Genomic DNA, 20,518 nt, shown 5'->3' with positions numbered 1-20,518 from the left:
ATTTCTAAGTGAAAATATGCTCTGTAAATACTTAACTGTTTGGAATTGTTATTTTGAACACACACTTGTAGGCCTTATATCATGTCATATTGATCATTTTCACATGGCAACAGTTTGTCCTCTGAGAATAATGATGACCCTTGCAAGTGATCTCTGTTTCCTGAGGTTAAGGGGATTCATTTATTGTTATCTCAGAACTGCTCTCTTCTGTACTGGATCATGAGTAACTCATAACAGAAGCGAGTGATGAAAATGACGAAGTTCAAAACTAGAAAAAAGAGAAACATAAAGGTGCTCATGTCAAACAGTAATTGGGACATGCAAAACAAATGAGCTCTGGATCTCTTAAATTAGGAGTGATGAACATGCAGACATTGATTGACTCACAGACTGACAGTAGGGCAATGAAGCCCATCTTGCGATTTCCTGCTTGGAGTGAATACACTGAGCCCATCAGTGACCAGTAGAAACTCACCACCTGAAACAACTGAGTAAAGAAGAAATATCACGGATCGTCTTAATATTAACCTGATATCAATACCCATATAACCTCTATCAACGACAATAATCAAGTGAGAAGTAGCCCACCAGTATGGCCTCTGTGTGGTGTTGGCTTGGAAAGCTGTTGTCCTTGATAACAAAGTGCAGGATGACATCAGCGACCAGTAGGCCTAGCTGGAAGATGCAGAGGAGCAGTGACATGGTTGTGTACAGCCCTCTCTTTGACACAGACAGGGAAAACAGCCATGCCATCAAAGCAGAGGTGTTGCCCTGCTCACAAAATGGATGAGATCAGTACAAGCATTTTCTGTATTTGAATATAAAATAAGGATCATGAGTAACTGGATCTATGATAAATATTATATGATTAGATTTGTAAAGCGTTGTCTTTATCCAGCAGATTCTGAGACATTTACAATTTATGTATGTGTGCATTGATTTGCGTGTAAAAGGTGAAACAGAAGATAGTTTACATTCTTGAAGAGGTCACCACTTTCCGCCATGTCACAGACTCCTGGTGGCCCACTCTTGAGAGACCTAGACCGACACTTGCACAATGATACACTTTCTTAGACTGGATAAGAGCTACTCTTTGTAAAATTGTCCGTACTTGTGATTTGGCAGCACATCGACTGTGATGAAGTGTGGATCTATCTGAAGGTAATAGAATGTTCATATTCTCCAGCTATGACATCACAAAAACATCAAGAATCAAGATTCTAAATATTGGACCAAGAGAAACATCTTTGTCTTGAATCTTTTCATTGTAATGAACACAAGCCTATTTACAAATAAAAAGAAGGCTCTGGACATGGCTATGCTGTGTGAAGTGAAGGGTCATCTAAATTAGAAATATGTACTGTAGTCATACCAAGGGTATAGTTTTTGCCAATCAGAAGAATGAAAATGACAAATGAATGGAAAATGACATTTGATTCACCATCATACAGTTTAATGTGATTAGACAAAAAGCTACCTTTTCATGTGTCAATAAAACAAAACATTAAGAAATTCATCATGTACAATCTGTCAACAATCATGCATGGAATCACACCACATATTTAGGCCTAGGTCTGTGTAACAATATTTAGGCCAACAGGATAGGCACTCAATCTCCTTATTGTTCTGAAAAGCTGTAGTTTTCCCTAAAGAGGGCCAATCAATAAGATTAGCAAGGACAATATTGTATCTTCGACAAGAGGCACATTGTCAACTAGAAATGTATGCATTCATTCCATCGATTTATGACATTATTCTGGTGAGCAGGGCTTTATTTAGTCTTGTTGGGCAGGGTTTGTCAAAGTCGGTCCTGGTGCCCCCCCCCCCGGGTGCACGTTTTGGTTTTTTCCCTAGCACTACACAGCTGATTCAAATAATCAACTCATAATCAAGCTTTGATTATTTGAATCAGCTGTGTAGTGCTAGGGCAAAAACCAAAACATGCACCGGGGGGGGGTGACTCAAAGGTTCAAAGGAGTATCCTCTTTTGTTTTGACTTCACACAAGAGATGCTTGACGCTGCATTCAGGGCCTTCATGCCAATCGCCACTGCTCTAACACCTACGCCCAGAGCATAATATACCTGCAAAAAGAGATTAGATCATAACAGTAACCACTAACTAATGAGAAACACCTATCCCCAAATAAACTTGTTTTCAAATGCAAATAGAGGCCTCATGGGCTGTTTAGACAGGCAGCCCAATTCTGTTTTTTTTTCTCACTAATAGATCAGCTCTGATGGGAAAATATCTGATGTGATTAGTGGAAAAAATATCAGAATTGGGCTGCCTGTCTAAACGCAGCCATGTTGGCTTTAATAAGTAACATGCATCTCCCATTTTACAAGGTAGTGTCTGATTTTCCAACTAGCCTCCTTGGTCAGGTCAACTGTTCCTAAACTGAATTAATTCTGCTGGTCAACTGGCACAAACAATAAACCAAGGCATAGACCAAAAGTATTGCTTTACCAACATCACAGGATATGTCATGATATCCTTAAAAGGATATCATGATTGTCAGCACACACACCTGCTGGGACTCTCCCTTCCCATATCTCAGCTCGGTGACAAAGTGTTCACAGTTTCCCCTCAGGATGCAGTAAGGCATCTCCAGGCCCAGCAGGCTGCGGGCATCCCTCAGTATGTCATAAACACTCCGGGGTTTGTGTTTGCCATCCAGCAGGTTGTTGACAAGGAACCTGTCCTTCCCCACTATCTCCTCCAGCCTCTCCTTGGTCACAACGGCTGTGTCACACAGCACAGACACCAGGCTGTAGGCACCAGCCCCAGCTGCCTCAGCTTAGGTAGGAGAGGTAGGATCAGTGAGGTGAGGCAGGGCCACATAGTGAGAGTGGAGGAAACAGCAGAAAGGAAACTCTTAGGAGGGGGTCAGATCAGTGACGTTTACTATGTTTTTCTTAATGCATGGGTACATTATAGAGTTTATACACTATTTTATAAACATGATCATAAGCATATTTTTTCTAGGTCCATGAATCCAGCCCCCGTCCCCGTTGGAGGCCTTTTGCCTTTTGGTAGGCCGTCATTGTAAATAAGGAAATGTACTTTGTAGGCTTCTCTGCGCCATGACGTCCAGTATTAAAGATCAGGAGCAAATTGTACTTACTGGGGGGACAGAGGTGGACGATGTATCCTTCTCCAACATACAAGGCCCAGTGCTGATAGGTCCCACGGAATATCTCAATCAGGTCCCCAGGTTGAGGCTTTGTTTGATATTGACAACACAATAGCAGACTTTTACATAACAACTGGCAAGTAATACACTACGTAATCAAGTCTATATTCAATGTTAATTCAGTCTTTGACTAAAGATTACCCCACAAGTACAACAAAAAAGCCAAAGCAAGTCTGTCAACAAGTCAAATAGACTGCACGTTGTTACTGACTTACCATTATTGGGACAATGTCATTCCTTTTGATCAGATTGTGGCAAAAACATAACATTTCCAGGTTTAGATTTGTTCTTGCATATACTGTATTTATCCAGCATGTGAAAAAAGTTCATACTTGCAATATGCTCCCCTGTTGATTAAAACAGACATGCAAACCTAAAGGCTACTGCATGTTGCTTAGGCCACTGCCGCTACAGTTGATCAAGCCATTAATTGGATTTTCACAGTCTATTTTGGGTAGTAAACACTGCTCTCTGACTGTTGGAGTAATACTTCTGAGTTGTGTTGAGCTGACCTATCAAAATATAAATGGCCTTCAACTAGGGTTTCCTTGGTCAATGAGATACTGCAATAACTTATGTAAACTGTAATAGTAATGAGTGATTGGTGCCTTCTTGGGACAGTCAGATTCCACTGTTAGATAAAATCAAATCAAATCAAATGTTATTTGTTACATGCGCCAAATACAGCAGGTGTAGACCTTACCGTGAAATGCTTACTTACAAGCCCTTAACCAACAATGCAGTTCAAGAAAGAGTTAAGAAAATATTTACTAAATAAACTAAAGTAAACTTTTTTTTTTTTTAATAACACAATCAAATAACAATAACGAGGCTATATACAGGGGGTACCTGTACCGAGTCAATGTGCAGGTTAGTCGAGGTAATTTGTACATGTAGGTTGGGGTAAAGTGACTATGCATAGATAATGCTGCTGCCTCTCTAACCTGGTGGTCCCTGCACGCACCCCTCACCTGGAGTTCCAGGTCGCAGGCAGCCTCTGGAACTGCCGTTCTGCTGCCAACAAAGCTGACTTCATCCCAGCCTATGCCAACCTCCAGTCCCTCGACTTCCTGGCGCTGACGGAAACATGGATCACCACTGAAAACACGGCTACTCCTACTGCTCTCTCCTCGTCTGACCATGTGTTCTCGCATACCCCGAGAGCATCTGGTCAGAGGGGTGGTGGTACAGGAATCCTCATCTCTCCCAAGTGGACATTCTCAATTTTTCCCCTAACCCATCTGTCTATCTCCTCATTTGAATTCCATGCTGTCACAGTCACTAGCCCATTTAAGCTTAATATCCTTGTCATCTATCGCCCTCCAGGTTCCCTTGGAGAGTTCATCAACGAGCTTGACGCCTTGATAAGTTCCTTTCCTGAGGATGGCTCACCCCTCACAGTTTTGGGGGATTTCAACCTCCCTATGTCCACGTTTGACTCATTTCTCTCTGCCTCCTTCTTTCCACTCCTCTCCTCTTTTGACCTCACCCTCTCACCGTCCCCCCCTACTCACAAGGCAGGCAATACGCTTGACCTCATCTTCACTAGATGCTGCTCCTCTACTAATCTCACTGCAACTCCCCTCCAAGTCTCCGACCACTACTTTGTTTCCTTTTCTCTCTCGCTCTCCTCCCACACTACTCACTCTGCCCCTACACAGATGGTAATGCGCCGCCGCAACCTTCGCTCTCTCTCTCCCACTACTCTCTCCTCTTCCATCCTATCATCTCTTCCCTCTGCTCAATCCTTCTCCCTCCAATCTCCTGATTCTGCCTCCTCAACCCTCCTCTCCTCCCTTTCTGCATCCTTTGACTCTCTGTGTCCCCTATCCTCCCGGCCGGCTCGGTCCTCCCCTCCAGCTCCGTGGCTTGATGACTCACTGTGAGCTCACAGAACAGAGCTCCGGGCAGCGGAGCGGAAATGGAAGAAAACTAAACTCCCTACCGACCTGGCATCTTTTCACTCCCTCCTCTCTACATTTTCTTCCTCTGTTTCTGCTGCTAAAGCCCCTTTCTACCACTCTAAATTCCAAGCATCTGCCTCTAACCCTAGGAAGCTCTTTGCCACATTTTCCTCCCTCCTGAATCCTCCTCCCCCCCCCCCCCTCCTCTCTCTCTGTGGATGACTTCGTCAACCACTTTGAAAAGAAGGTTGACGACATCCGATCCTCGTTTGTCAAGTCTAATAACACTGCTGGTCCTGCTCACACTGCCCTACCCTATGCTTTGACTTCTTTCTCCCCTCTCTCTCCAAATAAAATCCTGCGACTTGTGACTGCAGGCCGCCCAACAACCTGCCCGCTTGACCCCATCCCCTCCTCCCTTCTCCAGACCATCTCCGGTGACCTTCTCCCCTACCTCACCTCGCTGATCAACTCATCCTTGACCGCTGGCCATGTCCCTTCCGTCTTCAAGAGAGCGAGAGTTGCTCCCCTTCTCAAAAAACCAACACTCGATCCCTCCGATGTCAACAACTACAGACCAGTATCCCTTCTTTCTTTTCTTTCCAAAACTATTGAGCGTGCCGTCTTTAGCCAACTCTCTTGCTATCTCTCTCAGAATGACCTTCTTGATCCAAACCAATCAGGTTTCAGGACTGGTCATTCAACTGAGACTGCTCTTCTCTGTGTCACGGAGACTCTCCGCACTGCTAAAGCTAACTCTCTCTCCTCTGCTCTTGTCCTTCTAGACCTGTCTGCTGCCTTTGATACTGTGAACCATCAGATCCTCCTCTCCACCCTCTCCGAGATGGGCATCTCCGGCACGGCTCACTCCTGGATTGCGTCCTACCTGACCGGTCGCTCCTACCAAGTGGCGTGGCGGGAAGCTGTCTCCGCACCACGTGCTCTCACCACTGGTGTCCCCCAGGGATCGGTTCTGGGCCCTCTCCTTTTCTCCCTATACACCAAGTCACTTGGCTCTGTCATATCCTCACATGGTCTCTCCTATCATTGCTACGCTGACGATACACAACTAATCTTCTCCTTTCCCCCTTCTGATAACCAGGTGGCGAATCGCATCTCTGCATGTCTGGCAGACATATCAGTATGGATGACGGATCACCACCTCAAGCTGAACCCTGGCAAGACGGAGCTGCTCTTCCTCCCGGGGAAGGACTGCCCGTTCCATGATCTCGCCATCACGGTTGACAACTCCGCTGTGTCCTCCTCCCAGAGTGCGAAGAGCCTAGGCGTGACCCTGGACAACACCCTGTCGTTCTCCGCCAACATCAAGGCGGTGACCCGCTCCTGCAGGTTCATGCTCTACAACATTCGGAGAGTGCGACCCTGCCTTACACAGGAAGTGGCGCAGGTCCTGGTCCAGGCACTTGTCATCTCCCGTCTGGACTACTGCAACTCGCTGTTGGCTGGGCTCCCTGCCTGTGCCATTAAACCCCTACAACTCATCCAGAATGCCGCAGCCCGTCTGGTGTTCAACCTTCCCAAGTTCTCTCACGTCACCCCCCTCCTCCGCACACTCCACTGGCTTCCAGTTGAAGCTCGCATCCGCTACAAGACCATGGTGCTTGCCTATGGAGCAGTGAGGGGAACGGCACCTCTGTACCTTCAGGCTCTGATCAGTCCCTACACCCAAACGAGGACATTGCGTTCATCCACCTCTGGCCTACTGGCTCCCCTTCCTCTGCGGAAGCATAGCTCCCGCTCAGCCCAGTCAAAACTGTTCGCTGCTCTGGCACCCCAATGGTGGAACAAGCTCCCTCACGACGCCAGGACAGCGGAGTCACTCACCACCTTCCGGAGACATTTGAAACCCCACCTCTTTAAGGAATACCTGGGATAGGATAAAGTATTCCTTCTAACCCCCCCCCCCCCCCCCCAAATTGTAAAGTGGTTATCCCACTGGCTATAGGGTGAACGCACCAATTTGTGAGTCGCTCTGGCTAAGAGCGTCTGCTAAATGACGTTAATGTGCCCTTGAGCAAGGCACTTAACCCTAATTGCTCCTGTAAGTCGCTCTGGTTAAGAGCGTCTGCTAAATGACTAAAATGTAAAATGTAATGTAAATGTATAATAAATAGCGAGTAGCAGCAGTGTACAAACACAGGGAGGGGTGGGTGTGTCTATGTAAATAGTCTGGGTGGCCATTTGATTAATTGTTCAGCAGTCTTATGGCTTGGGGGTAGAAGCTGTTAATAATAATAATATAATATGCCATTTAGCAGACGCTTTTATCCAAAGCGACTTACAGTCATGCGTGCATAATTTTTTTTGTGTACGGGTGGTCCCGGGGATCGAACCCACTACCTTGGCGTTACAAGCGCCGTGGTCTACCAGTTGAGCTACAGAGGAGCCTTTTGGTCCTAGACTTGGCGCTCCGGGTACCGCTTGCCGTGCGGTAGCAGAGAAAACAGTCTATGACTTGGGTGACTGGAGTCTTTGACCATTTTTTGGCCTTTCCTTTTTGGCATTGAAATGATGTAACATGTCTGGTGTATTATGGCCGGCTTCTTTTATGAAACATTCTTCTTGCCTGGTATGGATTGTTTATAAAGTGATCATAAAAAGTAACAACAATCCATACATTTACATTTTAGTCATTTAGTAGACGCTCTTATCCAGAACGACTTACAGTTAGTGAGTGCATACTTTTTTTTTCATACTGGTCCCCAGTGGGAATCGAACCCACAACCCTGGCGTTGCAAGCGCCATGCTCTACCAACTGAGCTACACGGGCTAAATAGCAGGCAAGAAGGAAGCAGCAACAATTTAAGCACTGCAATACAAATTACAAACGTACATAGAAATTCACAACAATACAAGGATTTTTAAAATATATAATGAAAATGTTCAGACCTAAATTTGGAAAGCAAATACTGTTATATCACCTATAGTTATCCTCACAACGAGTTTTAAACCTAAAAGCCTTTCTATGCAATGTGTGCTCATAATGTTGCTAATGGCTATCCAATAGTATAAGAACTTCAATAAAATACAATTATAAAACAAGATAGCACACTCCAAAGTTTGTCAAACTTCAGAATATTATAATGTTGAGTCCATGTTGCGTGGCATCTTTCTCATTTCATTTTTAGACAGTACCATACCCATCTTTTCCATTCATTTGGGATGGACTCCTGGCTACTTTCAGTCGCCAAACTTTGCCGAACGTTGCAAATAGAAATGACATGAACGAATAGAGCCGACGTGCTTCCTGTTCTACATAGAATATTTATATTTGAACGTTCAAAAACCCAATGTGTTGAACGCGCCTCTGCTATGAACAAGCGCCTCCCTAGTCAAAATGAACTGACCAATCAATGAATGACTCGCGGCAAAGTGGAGCGCATTCAATATCGAAACGTTAAGCAGTTTATTATTATACCATCCCATTACCATTTCAAATTAAGGCAATAACAGGAGTTCGTCTGATACGAAAATGTGCTAATACGTCTATAAGGTGGACAGGGTTGGCTCTGACTGTCCCTCAAAAAACACATTTTGTTGCTTACGGGCATCTATACTTTCTATTTTGTCAAATCATCTGCGTGCACATCATTTGAGGGGGCGAGGCTTAGTTGAGAGCGTAAGCAAGCTGAATCAAGATGGCGAGCTTCATTGAACGGTAGCTATTCCAGAATTCAAGTTCAGTTAGCCTGCTAGCTAATTCAATAGTATGCATGTTTTCTGTTGTGTCAGTCTTTGTGGATATTATCTATAAATGCCACATTTGGTCAGTTGTCTTTTGTAACGGATAGCTTGCTAGCTAGAGGAAAACGACCTACCTAACTAACGTTAATCAGTTCAGCAGCAACATGACTAGCTAGCTGGAATATGATAATTGCATGTAGTTACATCACTGTTCATTTCCATTCTTCCCTAGGATGTGCCTGCATATTGTGCTCGTGCTGTCTGTTTTCCTGAGCATCACTCAAGCTGTGGATCGCAGTAACTTCAAAACATGTGACCAGAGTGCCTTCTGCAGGTGATGCCTCCCTTCATCAATTCACTTGTAGAAAAATGTGTAACAACAACGTTACCTAGATGGACATTTTGAGACCAAAACGATATACTGTGTAATGTCATTTGTGTGTCAGTTCATAAAAGTATATAATCTGTAACGTATTTGTGTGTGTGTGTGTGTGTGTGTGTGTGTGTGTGTGTGTGTGTGTGTGTGTGTGTGTGTGTGTGTGTGTGTGTGTGTGTGTGACTGAATGCAGTCGTCAAAGGGCGATGAAGCCAGGCCAGTCATCATACAGAGCCTTACTGGAGACCCTGGAACTCAGTGACTCCCATCTCACACTGCAGCTCCAGAATAACAATAATAAGGTCAGAATGAACAAGACCTGTTACACACGTAAATATTGAATGACCGGTTGGGTGAAATAGCTTTGCTTTGATAATGGATTACTTGGATGGTACACAATGGAAATCCACCATACACTTTTTGTTCTTCCACATTGTGCAAACCGTGTGTTGACGTATGATCATTTCATTGCCTGTGTTCAGGTGCGCTTGCTGCTAGAGCTGTATCGCCTTCAGGGGAACATGACCAGAGTGAAGATCAACGAGCTGAAGCCCGTCAAGCCTCGATATGAGGTGCCTGATGTTCTCATCACTGACCCTCCCACTGAACCGTGAGTTTGTCCATTTTTATTTTATACATGTCAATATCAGCCCACTATTGATGTCTCACATTCTAGGGTGGTTTTGTAACGAATGTAAAGTATAGAGAAGGTCCATAGTGGGTGTGATGGCTGCTTCTCTCCTCTGCAGTATGTCAGTGGTGGTCCAGGATGAGCATGGGGTGGTGCTGTCTCTGGGTGGGGAGGACCGGAGGCTCATCCTCAGTGCCCAGCCCTTCCGCCTGGACATCATGGAGGGCCCACAGGTGCTGCTGTCCCTCAACTCCCGGGGCCTGCTAGCATTCGAGCAGCTCCGTATACGCAAGGACACGTGAGTCGCTCATGCAGTCTTGCATGCACAGGACGAAACCTTGCATTTATATCACATGGAGCAATGCAATTGAATGCGTATACTAGACCTGTGATGGACTTTTGACGGAATATTGCCTCAAATAAAATGTGTGCACATGTTGTGTAATTTCATGGAAGGCTTTTATTGAAGGCTTCCACTTGTACTCTCCTGCTGAATTTGATAATTGTCTCAAAGGTTTTCTAAAATGCACTTAGGTGTACTGTACTGATCTGTTTTCCTGTCCTATTCTGTTTCTTTCCTTTCCCTCTCCTCTCTACTGTTTCTCACCATATCCTCCAGTATTTCCCACAAAATAAGTAGCACAGTCGGTAGCATATGGGATAAGATCAAGAGCGTTTTCTCTAGGTAACTGGTCTTAGCTTGCCTCTTGATGTTATGTTTGTGTGACACCTGAGTTGAACAACTGAAATAGCTTAAGGCTGTATTGTCTTATAGTAGAAATGCCACAGGTCAGAAATTAAGTCAACAGATTTTTACTTTTGATCTGAACTTTACCAGAGCATCAACAAATATCTGTAAACATGTTGCTGTGTGCAGTTTCTCCATAAGTCTGTACAGCCTCTACTGCTCAGTGTAGTGTACATATATCTACCAAGCTCCCCAGAGGGTCTAAACTAAACAAAGATTATTGCATGTCATATTTTATTGTTCAGTGAATTGATTTGATTGGTTTGCCGTTGATAATTATTATTAACAAACAAAAAAATCTTCTGAATCAATGTCCTGCAAAGTTTAGAAATGTGGGCGTATCTGTACCCATTACCAAGTAATTTTCTATGGGCTGAATCATAACTTAAAATCATCTGCAAATGTTTGTGCAAACCCCACATTAACCCCACATTAACATCAATGCAAACATAAGTTAAAATGAACCCCTATGTCAACAAGATGTCAGTACATAATGCATGTTTAACTCACTCAATGACAATTATCCAATTGGAAGAGTTTGTCCTTAATCTATCACTAACAACATGTCAATCCAGGTGATGAGATCCAGTTTGTATTGCTTTACTTGTCCTTCACATTTCTCCATGTGGTTTCTAAAGCAATCAACCACTCCTTTGACATTATGTATTATTGTGTGATGCAGCAAAAGCCAAACCGATACAGAGGAAGCTGGGGAGAAAGAGGACACAGAGAAGCATGACGAGGAAAAGGTGTGTTGTTCTATTCTAAAGTCCTTATTGTTCTGATACAAACACTGCATGGATTTATTGGCGCATTTATAGACCCCATTCTGTCCATTTTGTGTTCAAAGTGTGTAGAGATAACAGGTCGTTAGTAGTAGCCTCATAGGGTGAGAGACGAGCTCCAACTTCTGGTATCAGTTTGATGTGAACTTTGAACTAGGGTGTGTATGAGTACCACCTTTCTGAGACACTTGAGCTACACCTTTGGACTCCTTTTCTCTTTTCCGGTTCTCCACAAAACCCCTCTCACTTCCCAGGCGTCAGAAGGAGAGGAGGAAGAGGTGGAAGAAGAGGTGGATCAGCCAGGAATGTGGGAGGAGACGTTTAAGTCCCATGCCGACACCAAGCCTAATGGTACATCATTGTACTGTACACTACAATTCCATACAGTAAAATAAACTGTTACTCAAGTCAATGTATTTGTTTTCACCTGTTTACTTACATTGACATCATGTGAATCAAAAAAATAAAACACTGCTCTGGTGTAACCTGCCTCCTGTCCCCCAGGTCCCTCCTCCATCAGTCTGGACTTCTCCCTGCCTGGAGTAGAACATGTCTATGGCATCCCTGAACACGCAGACAGCCTCAGACTGAAAAACACAGAGTGAGACTATAAACTGTCTTTGCCCCAATGTCATTTGCACTCAGCTCATCAACGTGTAGTTTTGAAATTCTGTGTTGGTCATCCAGTGCTAACCCAGTGATTCCTGTTCCTCTCCCCAGTGGAGGAGACCCCTACAGGCTTTATAACCTGGATGTGTTCCAGTATGAGCTCTTTAACCCCATGGCTCTGTACGGAGCAGTGCCTGTCCTCCTCTCACACAACACCCACAGGACTATGGGTCTCTTCTGGCTCAACGCAGCAGAGACATGGGTGGACATCAGCTCTGGACAGGTGGGTGTGTGTGAATGGATCTCACACACTGTCTTTCCTTTCATTCTTTCCTTGGATTCACTTGGTTTGATATCTAAATCCTGTTTGTACATGTTGGATTGCGTTCAGGGCTCCGGTGAGGTCCTTCAGACAGACGTCCGATGGATCTCTGAGAGTGGCATCATTGACGTCTTCATCATGCTGGGACCACAACCTAATGATGTGTTCACACAGTACGCTTCATTAACAGGTACACAGGTCTGATACACTACCAGGTACACGTCACTCACGGTATATTGTACACATTCACGCCAAGTACATTTGCATGTTCAATACATAGTCGGTTTATAGCTCCACTGCACACTATCCCAGAAGTGGTACCTTCACTTTAGAAATGACCCTTGTGTTCTGTGGCTGTTGTAGGCACTCAGTCCTTCCCCCCTCTCTCTTCGCTGGCCTACCACCAGTGCCGCTGGAACTACAACGACCAGGAGGATGTGAGTGCGGTGGACCAAGGCTTTGATGAACACGACATCCCCTATGACTTCATCTGGCTGGATATTGAGCACACGGATGGCAAGCGCTACTTCACCTGGGACAACAACAAGTTCCCACAGCCCAAAGACATGCTGCAGGGCCTCCTGGATAAGAGACGCAAGGTGAACTTAATGATGGAAACAGATTTTGAAATGGTGTGTGTGGTAATGAGAAAATAATGTACGTTTTTGGCACTCTTCTCTCTCCCTCCTTCACTCACTGCGCCCTCTCTCCTGTCCTGGCTGTCCACAGATGGTGACCATAGTGGACCCTCACATTAAGGTGGACAGCAGCTATAAGATCCACACTGAGATTCGCTCTAGAGGCTACTACATAAAAAACGAAGATGGCGGAGACTATGAGGGCTGGTGCTGGCCAGGTAGGAAGATGTCAATATGTAGTGTATTTATGGCTTGACAAATTCTGAAACCTACCAGACAACACAGTGCAGGTTGGCATTTATTGTCATGAATCTTGCCCTGGAAGCATCTCTGCAGAGTGGTCACTAGCTGGCACAGCCACAAAGTCATACAATCTGATTTAAACCTAACCGTAACCACACTGCTAACCCTAATGCCTAACACTAACCTTTTAAATTAAGACCAAAAACCTAATTCATGACTTTTTTGATGTCCCATCTAACGGAAATCACTCAGTTCTAACTCCAGGGCAAGATTTTGACAATAAATGTCAACACAGTGTAAGATTGACTGTTTTATACTGATTCAGTCACACAAAGGCTGGTAATTATTTAGAACTGTTATGTACATGTACTCTATATTTTCTTGTAAAAGGGAACGCAGGTTACCCAGATTTTACCAACCCTGAGATGAGGAGGTGGTGGGCCAGCATGTTTGCTTATGACCAGTATGAGGTGAGTAAACCCTAATCAGTTCGTCTCGTCTCCCCTCCACATTTAAACCCAGTTACTTTCTTTCCTTCCTCAGGAAACTTTGTCCTCTTCACTGAGTCAGTTAGCATTGATGTCACTGGTTAAGCAGTAAAGCTACTGGAGTCTTGAGCTACTGATTTACCTATACGACCCCAGATGTACTGACATGTCTTTACCTCCCGTCTCTCTTCTCCAGGGCTCAATGGAGAACCTGTACACGTGGAACGACATGAACGAGCCATCTGTGTTCAATGGGCCAGAGGTCACCATGCACAAGGACGCCCTCCATGGGCCCTGGGAGCACAGAGACGTCCACAACCTCTATGGCTTCTACGTGGTGAGGCAGGGAAGGAAGGGCATTACTAGGAGTAGATATCCTGGGGGTGTCCACTGTCCACACTGTTGGGATTGTTTTGGATTAGTTACAGCATCCTCTCTCACTCATTTACTGTCGCCATCTACTCTCTGTCTTCCCTTCTTTCCCTCTCTCAGCAAATGGCGACAGCAGAGGGTCAGATCCAGCGCTCCGGGGGGTTGGAGAGGCCTTTTGTCCTGACCAGGGCCTTCTTCGCTGGGTCTCAGCGCTATGGTTAGACCCTTCAATAACGCCTCCCTCTGGTTCCCAGAAATGTTGTATACTGTATGTCTTCACCGACCCCAACCCACTCTTGAAGTGTTCTCTCTCACGCGCGCGTTCACCCACTCTCCTCCAGGTGCAGTGTGGACGGGTGATAATGCAGCAGAGTGGGGCCACCTGAAGATGTCCATCCCCATGTGTCTCAGCCTGGGCCTGGTTGGCATCTCCTTCTGTGGAGGTGAGGCTGGCAGGGATTGGTGCTGCACAGATTGGTCTGTCCTAGTCGGATGGTAATTCTTAAAGGATCCTAATCCTCCATCTTCTCTCATCCCAGCTGACGTGGGGGGTTTCTTTAAGACTCCCAGTGCGGAGCTGCTGGTGCGTTGGTACCAGGCAGGGGCCTACCAGCCTTTCTTCCGTGCCCACGCCCACCTGGACACCCCGCGGAGGGAGCCCTGGCTTTTTGGCCCTGACAACACGGATCTGATCCGGGAGGCTGTGCGTCAGCGCTACACCCTCCTGCCCTACTGGTACCTGCAGTTCTACCATGCCCAACGCACTGGCCAGCCTGTCATGAGGTAGGCTCATCAAGCCCCATTCAGGGCTTGACATTAACTTTTTTAGCCACTTAGGATTTTAAATTTGTTTTACTTGTCAGAAAGCTCAAGTCACTAGTCCAAAAATAAACAATGTTCTGTAACACCATGGGCCACAACGGTGACTGAGTATTGTGTTGTATGATGCAAGGAACCACTTCACAAAATACCCTTCATTATTATCACTGGTGTTGACAATGGAAGGCTGCTGGTCTCTGATGCCATGTATTATGCCTCCTGCCGTTGTGGCTTTGAGCAAGGCACTTAACCCCCCACAAAGTCAAATACTGTACTGATAGGCTACTGTATAAAACACAGATGTGGTCCATCAACCCTCCATCTGGAGAACTACTGGGTGTGCAGGCTTTTGATCCAGTCCTGCTCAAACACACCCGAGTCAGTTTATCAAGGGACTGCTGAGAAGCAGTTTTTTCTTCTTCACAATGTGTTAGAGCAGGGCTGGAGCAAAAGCCTGCAAACACAGTAGCGCTCCAGGACTCTCCTGGAGAATGGTTGGCGACCCTGCAACATTACAATTAAAACCAAATACTTGATAGGTCTTAAAAAAGTATTACCTCATTCAATAAACCAGGGATAAAATGGCTAAGGTGGGCGACTTCATCGCAAGGTAGCTACAGTGAGGGGAAAAAGTATTTGATCCCCTGCTGATTTTGTACGTTTGCCCACTGCCAAAGACATGATCAGTCTATAATTTTAATGATATGTTTATTTGAACAGTGAGAGACAGAATAACAACAACAAAATCCAGAAAAACGCATGTCAAAAATGTTATAAATTGATTTGCATTTTAATGAGGGAAATAAGTATTTGACCCCTCTGCAAAACATGATTTAGTGCTTGGTGGCAAAACCCTTGTTGGCAATCAGAGGTCAGACGTTTCTTGTAGTTGGCCACCAGGTTTGCACACATCTCAGGAGGGATTTTGTCCCACTCCTCTTTGCAGATTTTCTCCAAGTCATTAAGGTTTCGAGGCTGATGTTTGGCAACTCGAACCTTCAGCTCCCTCCACAGATTTTGTATGGGATTAAGGTCTGGAGACTGGCTAGGCCACTCCAGGACCTTAATGTGCCTCTTCTTGAGCCACTCCTTTGTTGCCTTGGCCGTGTGTTTTGGGTCATTGTCATGCTGGAATACCCATCCACGACCCATTTTCAATGCCCTGGCTGAGGGAAGGATGTTCTCACCCAAGATTTGACGGTACATGGCCCCGTCCATCGTCCCTTTGATGCGGTGAAGTTGTCCTGTCCCCTTAGCAGAAGAACACCCCCAAAGCATAATGTTTCCACCTCCATGTTTGACGGCAGCATTCCTCCTCCTCCAAACACGGCAAGTTGAGTTGATGCCAAAGACCTCAATTTTTGGTCTCATCTGACCACAACACTTTCACCCAGTTCTCCTCTGAATCATTCAGATGTTCATTGGCAAACTTCAGACGGGCATGTATATGTGCTTTCTTGAGCAGGGGGACCTTGCGGGCGCTGCAGGATTTCAGTCCTTCACGGCATAGTGTGTTACCAATTGTTTTCTTGGTGACTATGGTCCCAGCTGCCTTGAGATCATTGACAAGATCCTCCCATGTAGTTCTGGGCTGATTCTTCACCGTTCTCATGATCATTGCAACTCCACGAGGTGAGATCTTGCATAGAGCCCCAGGCCGAGGGAGATTGACAGTTCTTTTGTGTCTCTTCCATTTGCAAATAATCGCACCAACTGTTGTCACCTTCTCACCAAGCTGCTTGGCGATGGTCTTTTAGCCCATTCCAGCCTTGTGTAGGTCTACAATCTTGTCCCTGACATCCTTGGAGAGCTCTTTGGTCTTGGCCATGGTGGAGAGTTTGGAATCTGATTGATTGATTGATTGCTTCTGTGGACAGGTGTCTTTTATACAGGTAACAAGCTGAGATTAGGAGCACTCCCTTTAAGAGTGTGCTCCTAATCTCAGCTCGTTACCTGTATAAAAGACACCTGGGAGCCAGAAATCTTTCTGATTGAGAGGGGGTCAAATACTTATTTCCCTCATTAAAATGCAAATCAATTTAACATTTTAGACATGCGTTTTTCTGGATTTTTTTGTTGTTATTCTGTCTCTCACTGTTCAAATAAACCTACCATTAAAATTATAGACTGATCATTTCTTTGTCAGTGGGCAAACGTACAAAATCAGCAGGGGATCAAATACTTTTTTCCCTCACTGTAACTAAGACGTGTATATCTACATGTACACTATGTTCTGAATTGGCTGTCTAGTTAGTCTGTTGTATATCATTATTTTACCTGCTGCTGCAGTCTCCTCTGGCAACGGCCCACTCGCACTGGCACACACGCAGTTGATGCACACACCATGAGTTTTCCAGGATTTTCATTGCTGACCAAAAATGAGCTATAACTGGGTAAATAACTCACTAACTAGCAATGAATATCAACAAATGTGCACACGTGGCTAGGCTCGATTTGATAAAAAAAAACGCATCTTGGGACTGCATGATTGAAAGACCGCTCAATGCAGGCCTACAGTAATTCTGCTGCAATGCACTCTGGGAGGACAGTGCGCCACACATCGCATCCGGAGGACACTCTGATCCAATTCTGATCGGAATAGGCTTTAAAAAAAAAAACTTGTCCATATGGACAATTTAAATCTGCTTGTCTGACAATTTGTTTTACTTGCCCCGGACAAGCGTTAATGTCGAGCCCTGCCATGTCTATGTTTCAAAGGTCTATAGCTGGCACTAGTCTTTAAGGTGATACTAGAGAAAATCCTTGTATTTTGATTCACCTTGGGTTGAATTCCCTCCCCCCTCTCTCTCTCCGTACTATAGGCCCCTGTGGGTGGAGTATCCAGAGGATATTGCCACGTTCTCCATTGACGATGAGTTCCTGATTGGTAAGTAGGTTAGGGAGAGTGGCCTTTAGACCGGTATGTAGTTCTTAACCTTTTATATTATGGTACAATGCTTTTGAGTACTTAAATGTTTGGATGCACTTGACCTCTTCAACCTGGTGAGGATGATACATTACCCCAGACTACCTCTCCCCCTGTGTGTTCATCAGGCAGAGATCTTTTGGTCCACCCTGTAACAGATGAAGGGTCTAGTGGGGTCACAGCCTACTTACCTGGGAATGGAGAGGTGAGTGTGAGGATGGAGAGAGGGGGAAGGCTGACCTGGAGTTTTGCCTGTTGGAATGTACCACATGTTCAATCAACCTGATCCTTTCTCGTCCTCTGACGACCTCACGCTTCTCTCCCCGTTACAGGTCTGGTATGACGTCCACACGTTCCAGAGACATGACGGAGCTCAGAACCTCTATATCCCTGTCACCATGAGCTCAGTAGGTTCTCTGTTGCCGTCAGTGTTAACATGGATCTGCTGCCATCACCCATCTCTCAGCACCTTTCCCACAAATAACTCTCTCTCTTTTCACCTCTTCCTTTCACAGATTCCAGTGTTCCAGCGAGGAGGGTCCATTATCTGCCGGAAGAACCGTGTTCGCAGGTCCTCATCCTGCATGGAGAACGATCCCTACACCCTCTACGTGGCCCTTGACTCACAGGTATAACCTTACTTTACACTTCTATGATATCACTACCATTGTTGTTGCACCATTTTACTTGCAGGGGCTTTGTCATCATTTAAATGTTTCTCTTTGTTCCAGGGCAATGCAGAAGGAGAGCTTTACATAGATGATGGTCACACCTTTAAACATGAAACAGACAAGCAGTTCATTCACAGACACCTGAGTTTCACTGCAAACAGCCTCTCATCCAGGTCTGTCCCTCCTCTAACTAACGTCCTCATTCCAACCAGGCCATGTTCTCCCTGTGTTTCTGTATCGAGTGTAACCTGTCTCTTTCTCTGATGCTGCAGTGACCTGTCTCCTGACTCCCAGTTTCCCACGGCCTCTTGGGTTGAGAAAGTGATCATCCTGGGAGTTCAGAAGCCTGATGCTGTCACCCTCACAACGACAGGTTAGTCATGTACCGTCAATAACCAGGCAACATAATGTCACGTGTAGAGCCAGGAGTTTCCCCAGAACTTTCTTCTGGTCAGGTAATGTAATGGAAAAATAATACTTGTTGCAGTTAAGTTATTTTTGTGTTGGCAGGCTAGTGCAGAAAGTGGTAAGGGTTGTGAACATAGAACATTAGAGTTTGTTACAATGTGCCTGATGTTCTTCACCCATCCTCCACAGATGGTGGGGAGTCTTCTGTGGAGTTTGAGTTTGACCCGGACACGGCAGTCTTAACTCTACGTAAGCCAGGCGTGAACGCAGGGGTCAACTGGACATTACATCTGCGGTAGCACAGGACACACGTATAGAAGTCAAGAGACACACGAAATGTCACGCACAGACTTTTGGACAAACAAGTAAACATACAACTACAAAAGGGCACACATGCACCCAGATTCAAAAGTGTGGCTAGGATTTGGAGCAGTTACCTGAACCTTGAGAAAGAAAACGCAGGAGAAATTGATCAGGGTTGTTGAAAGAGTATGAAACTCAGGACCACAAATGGTGTTAGTCAGGAGAAATTCTGCACCACTAACAAAAGGAGGCTGGATCTTTGATACTTATCTTAATTTTATAAATATTTTTGGGGGGGTTGAAATGATGACAATGACTCCCTATAAGACCCTATATGACCCTATATGACTAGCTGTTTAAAATAAAGGTTAAATAAAAAATTATGACAATGTAATGTTTGTATTTTTTCCTTTCCATTAATGAATTAACTTTTAAATGGGTCAGCAATGTGAATAGACAAGTATGAAGAACAGATTGCCTTCTATCAGACATTATGAATTACATTGGGTATTATGGTATTCACCCACCTTGGATTCTTTCACATTTTGTTGCGTTACAAATGTTCAAGTCTTGCCATAGATTTCCAAGCAGATTTAATTCAAAACTGTAACTTGGCCACTTGGAACATTCACTGTCTACAGTGTAGATTTGGCCTTGTTGTAGGTTATTGTCCTGCTGAAAGGTGAATTCCTCTCTGTGTCTAGTGTAAAGCAGACTGAAACAGGTTTTCCTCCAAGATTATGCCTGTGCTTAGCTCATGAAAAACTCTTTGCAGACGTCAAGCATACCCATACCATGAGGCAGCCACCACCATGCTTGAAAATAAGGAGGCATGTGTTGGAATATTCTTATTCTGTATATTTGTATTCTATTGACTGAGGGAGCTTAAAGATGTTGTATGTATTGGGGACAGAGGAAGAGGTAGTCATTAAAAAATCATGTCAACCCCTATTATTTCACACAATGAGTCCAAGTAACTTGTGATTCAAGCCACATTTTACTCCTGAACGAATTTAGGCTTGCCTAAACAAAAGGGCTGAATACTTTTGCAACAACTATATTTTAGTTATTAAGTAGAATTTTCTTTTCACTTTGACATTATGGAGTATTTTGTGATACTCAATAACAAAAAATCCCAACTAAATCCATTTCAATCCCACTTTGTCATGCAACAAAATGTGAATAAATCCAAGGGGGTGAATACATTGACTTATGCAAGAAGTTAAATATGCATAATTTTACTAAATGTTTACATGTTGAAGGGGGTTGATTTAACTAAAGTCAGAATGATTTGAATTGAGGATTGGTTGTCAGCAATAAACCAACTACATTCCCATTTGCTTCACATTTTCTTTATTACAAAGTTATTATAAAT

General features: G+C 44.7%; 2 protein-coding genes across 5 annotated transcripts; one reads left to right on the top strand and one right to left on the bottom strand.

Moving 5' to 3' along the window:
- Nucleotides 1–191: 191 nt before the first annotated feature.
- LOC311099830 (phospholipase A and acyltransferase 3-like) lies at nucleotides 192–8,264 on the bottom strand (the record flags this gene model as incomplete). Its single annotated transcript, XM_084140570.1, has 6 exons — nucleotides 192–268; nucleotides 388–487; nucleotides 589–720; nucleotides 2,530–2,798; nucleotides 3,127–3,223; nucleotides 8,256–8,264. The coding sequence occupies 6 exons, from the start codon at nucleotides 8,262–8,264 to the stop codon at nucleotides 192–194; spliced, it is 684 nt and encodes a 227-aa protein (XP_083996696.1).
- A 434-nt stretch (nucleotides 8,265–8,698) lies between these two features.
- ganaba (glucosidase II alpha subunit a) lies at nucleotides 8,699–20,479 on the top strand. Of its 4 annotated transcripts, XM_084140824.1 has the most exons (25): nucleotides 8,699–8,778; nucleotides 9,037–9,138; nucleotides 9,374–9,482; nucleotides 9,663–9,790; nucleotides 9,930–10,109; nucleotides 10,431–10,496; nucleotides 11,242–11,308; nucleotides 11,599–11,695; nucleotides 11,849–11,945; nucleotides 12,065–12,236; nucleotides 12,345–12,465; nucleotides 12,639–12,874; nucleotides 13,005–13,131; nucleotides 13,547–13,626; nucleotides 13,841–13,981; nucleotides 14,137–14,233; nucleotides 14,358–14,459; nucleotides 14,556–14,799; nucleotides 17,658–17,722; nucleotides 17,890–17,966; nucleotides 18,094–18,168; nucleotides 18,277–18,390; nucleotides 18,493–18,605; nucleotides 18,705–18,805; nucleotides 19,030–20,479. In XM_084140824.1, exons 1-25 carry the CDS (start codon nucleotides 8,759–8,761, stop codon nucleotides 19,137–19,139), a joined length of 2,841 nt encoding a protein of 946 aa, XP_083996950.1. In that variant the 5' UTR covers nucleotides 8,699–8,758; the 3' UTR covers nucleotides 19,140–20,479. The 4 variants fall into 4 exon arrangements, with proteins under 4 accessions (XP_083996950.1, XP_083996951.1, XP_083996948.1 ...); XM_084140825.1 differs by lacking the exon at nucleotides 10,431–10,496; XM_084140822.1 differs by having other exon boundaries at nucleotides 12,065–12,465.
- The last annotated feature ends 39 nt before the right edge of the window (nucleotides 20,480–20,518 follow it).

The sequence above is a fragment of the Coregonus lavaretus genome, assembly GCF_964263955.1.
Source record: "Coregonus lavaretus genome assembly, chromosome: 24".
Lineage (NCBI taxonomy): Eukaryota > Metazoa > Chordata > Actinopteri > Salmoniformes > Salmonidae > Coregonus > Coregonus lavaretus.
Note: the sequence above shows the minus strand (reverse complement) of the source record. Positions and strands in the feature narration are given on the sequence as shown.

What these genes read in the sequence shown, in the direction of transcription:
- ganaba (XM_084140822.1), top strand. Translation starts at nt 8,759, where the DNA reads ATGGCGAGCTTCATTGAACG. An exon ending in ATCAAGAGCGTTTTCTCTAG is followed by an intron (nt 10,497 to 11,241) that starts GTAACTGGTCTT and finishes TGTGTGATGCAG; the next exon opens with CAAAAGCCAAACCGATACAG. An exon ending in TCCTGGATAAGAGACGCAAG is followed by an intron (nt 12,875 to 13,004) that starts GTGAACTTAATG and finishes GGCTGTCCACAG; the next exon opens with ATGGTGACCATAGTGGACCC.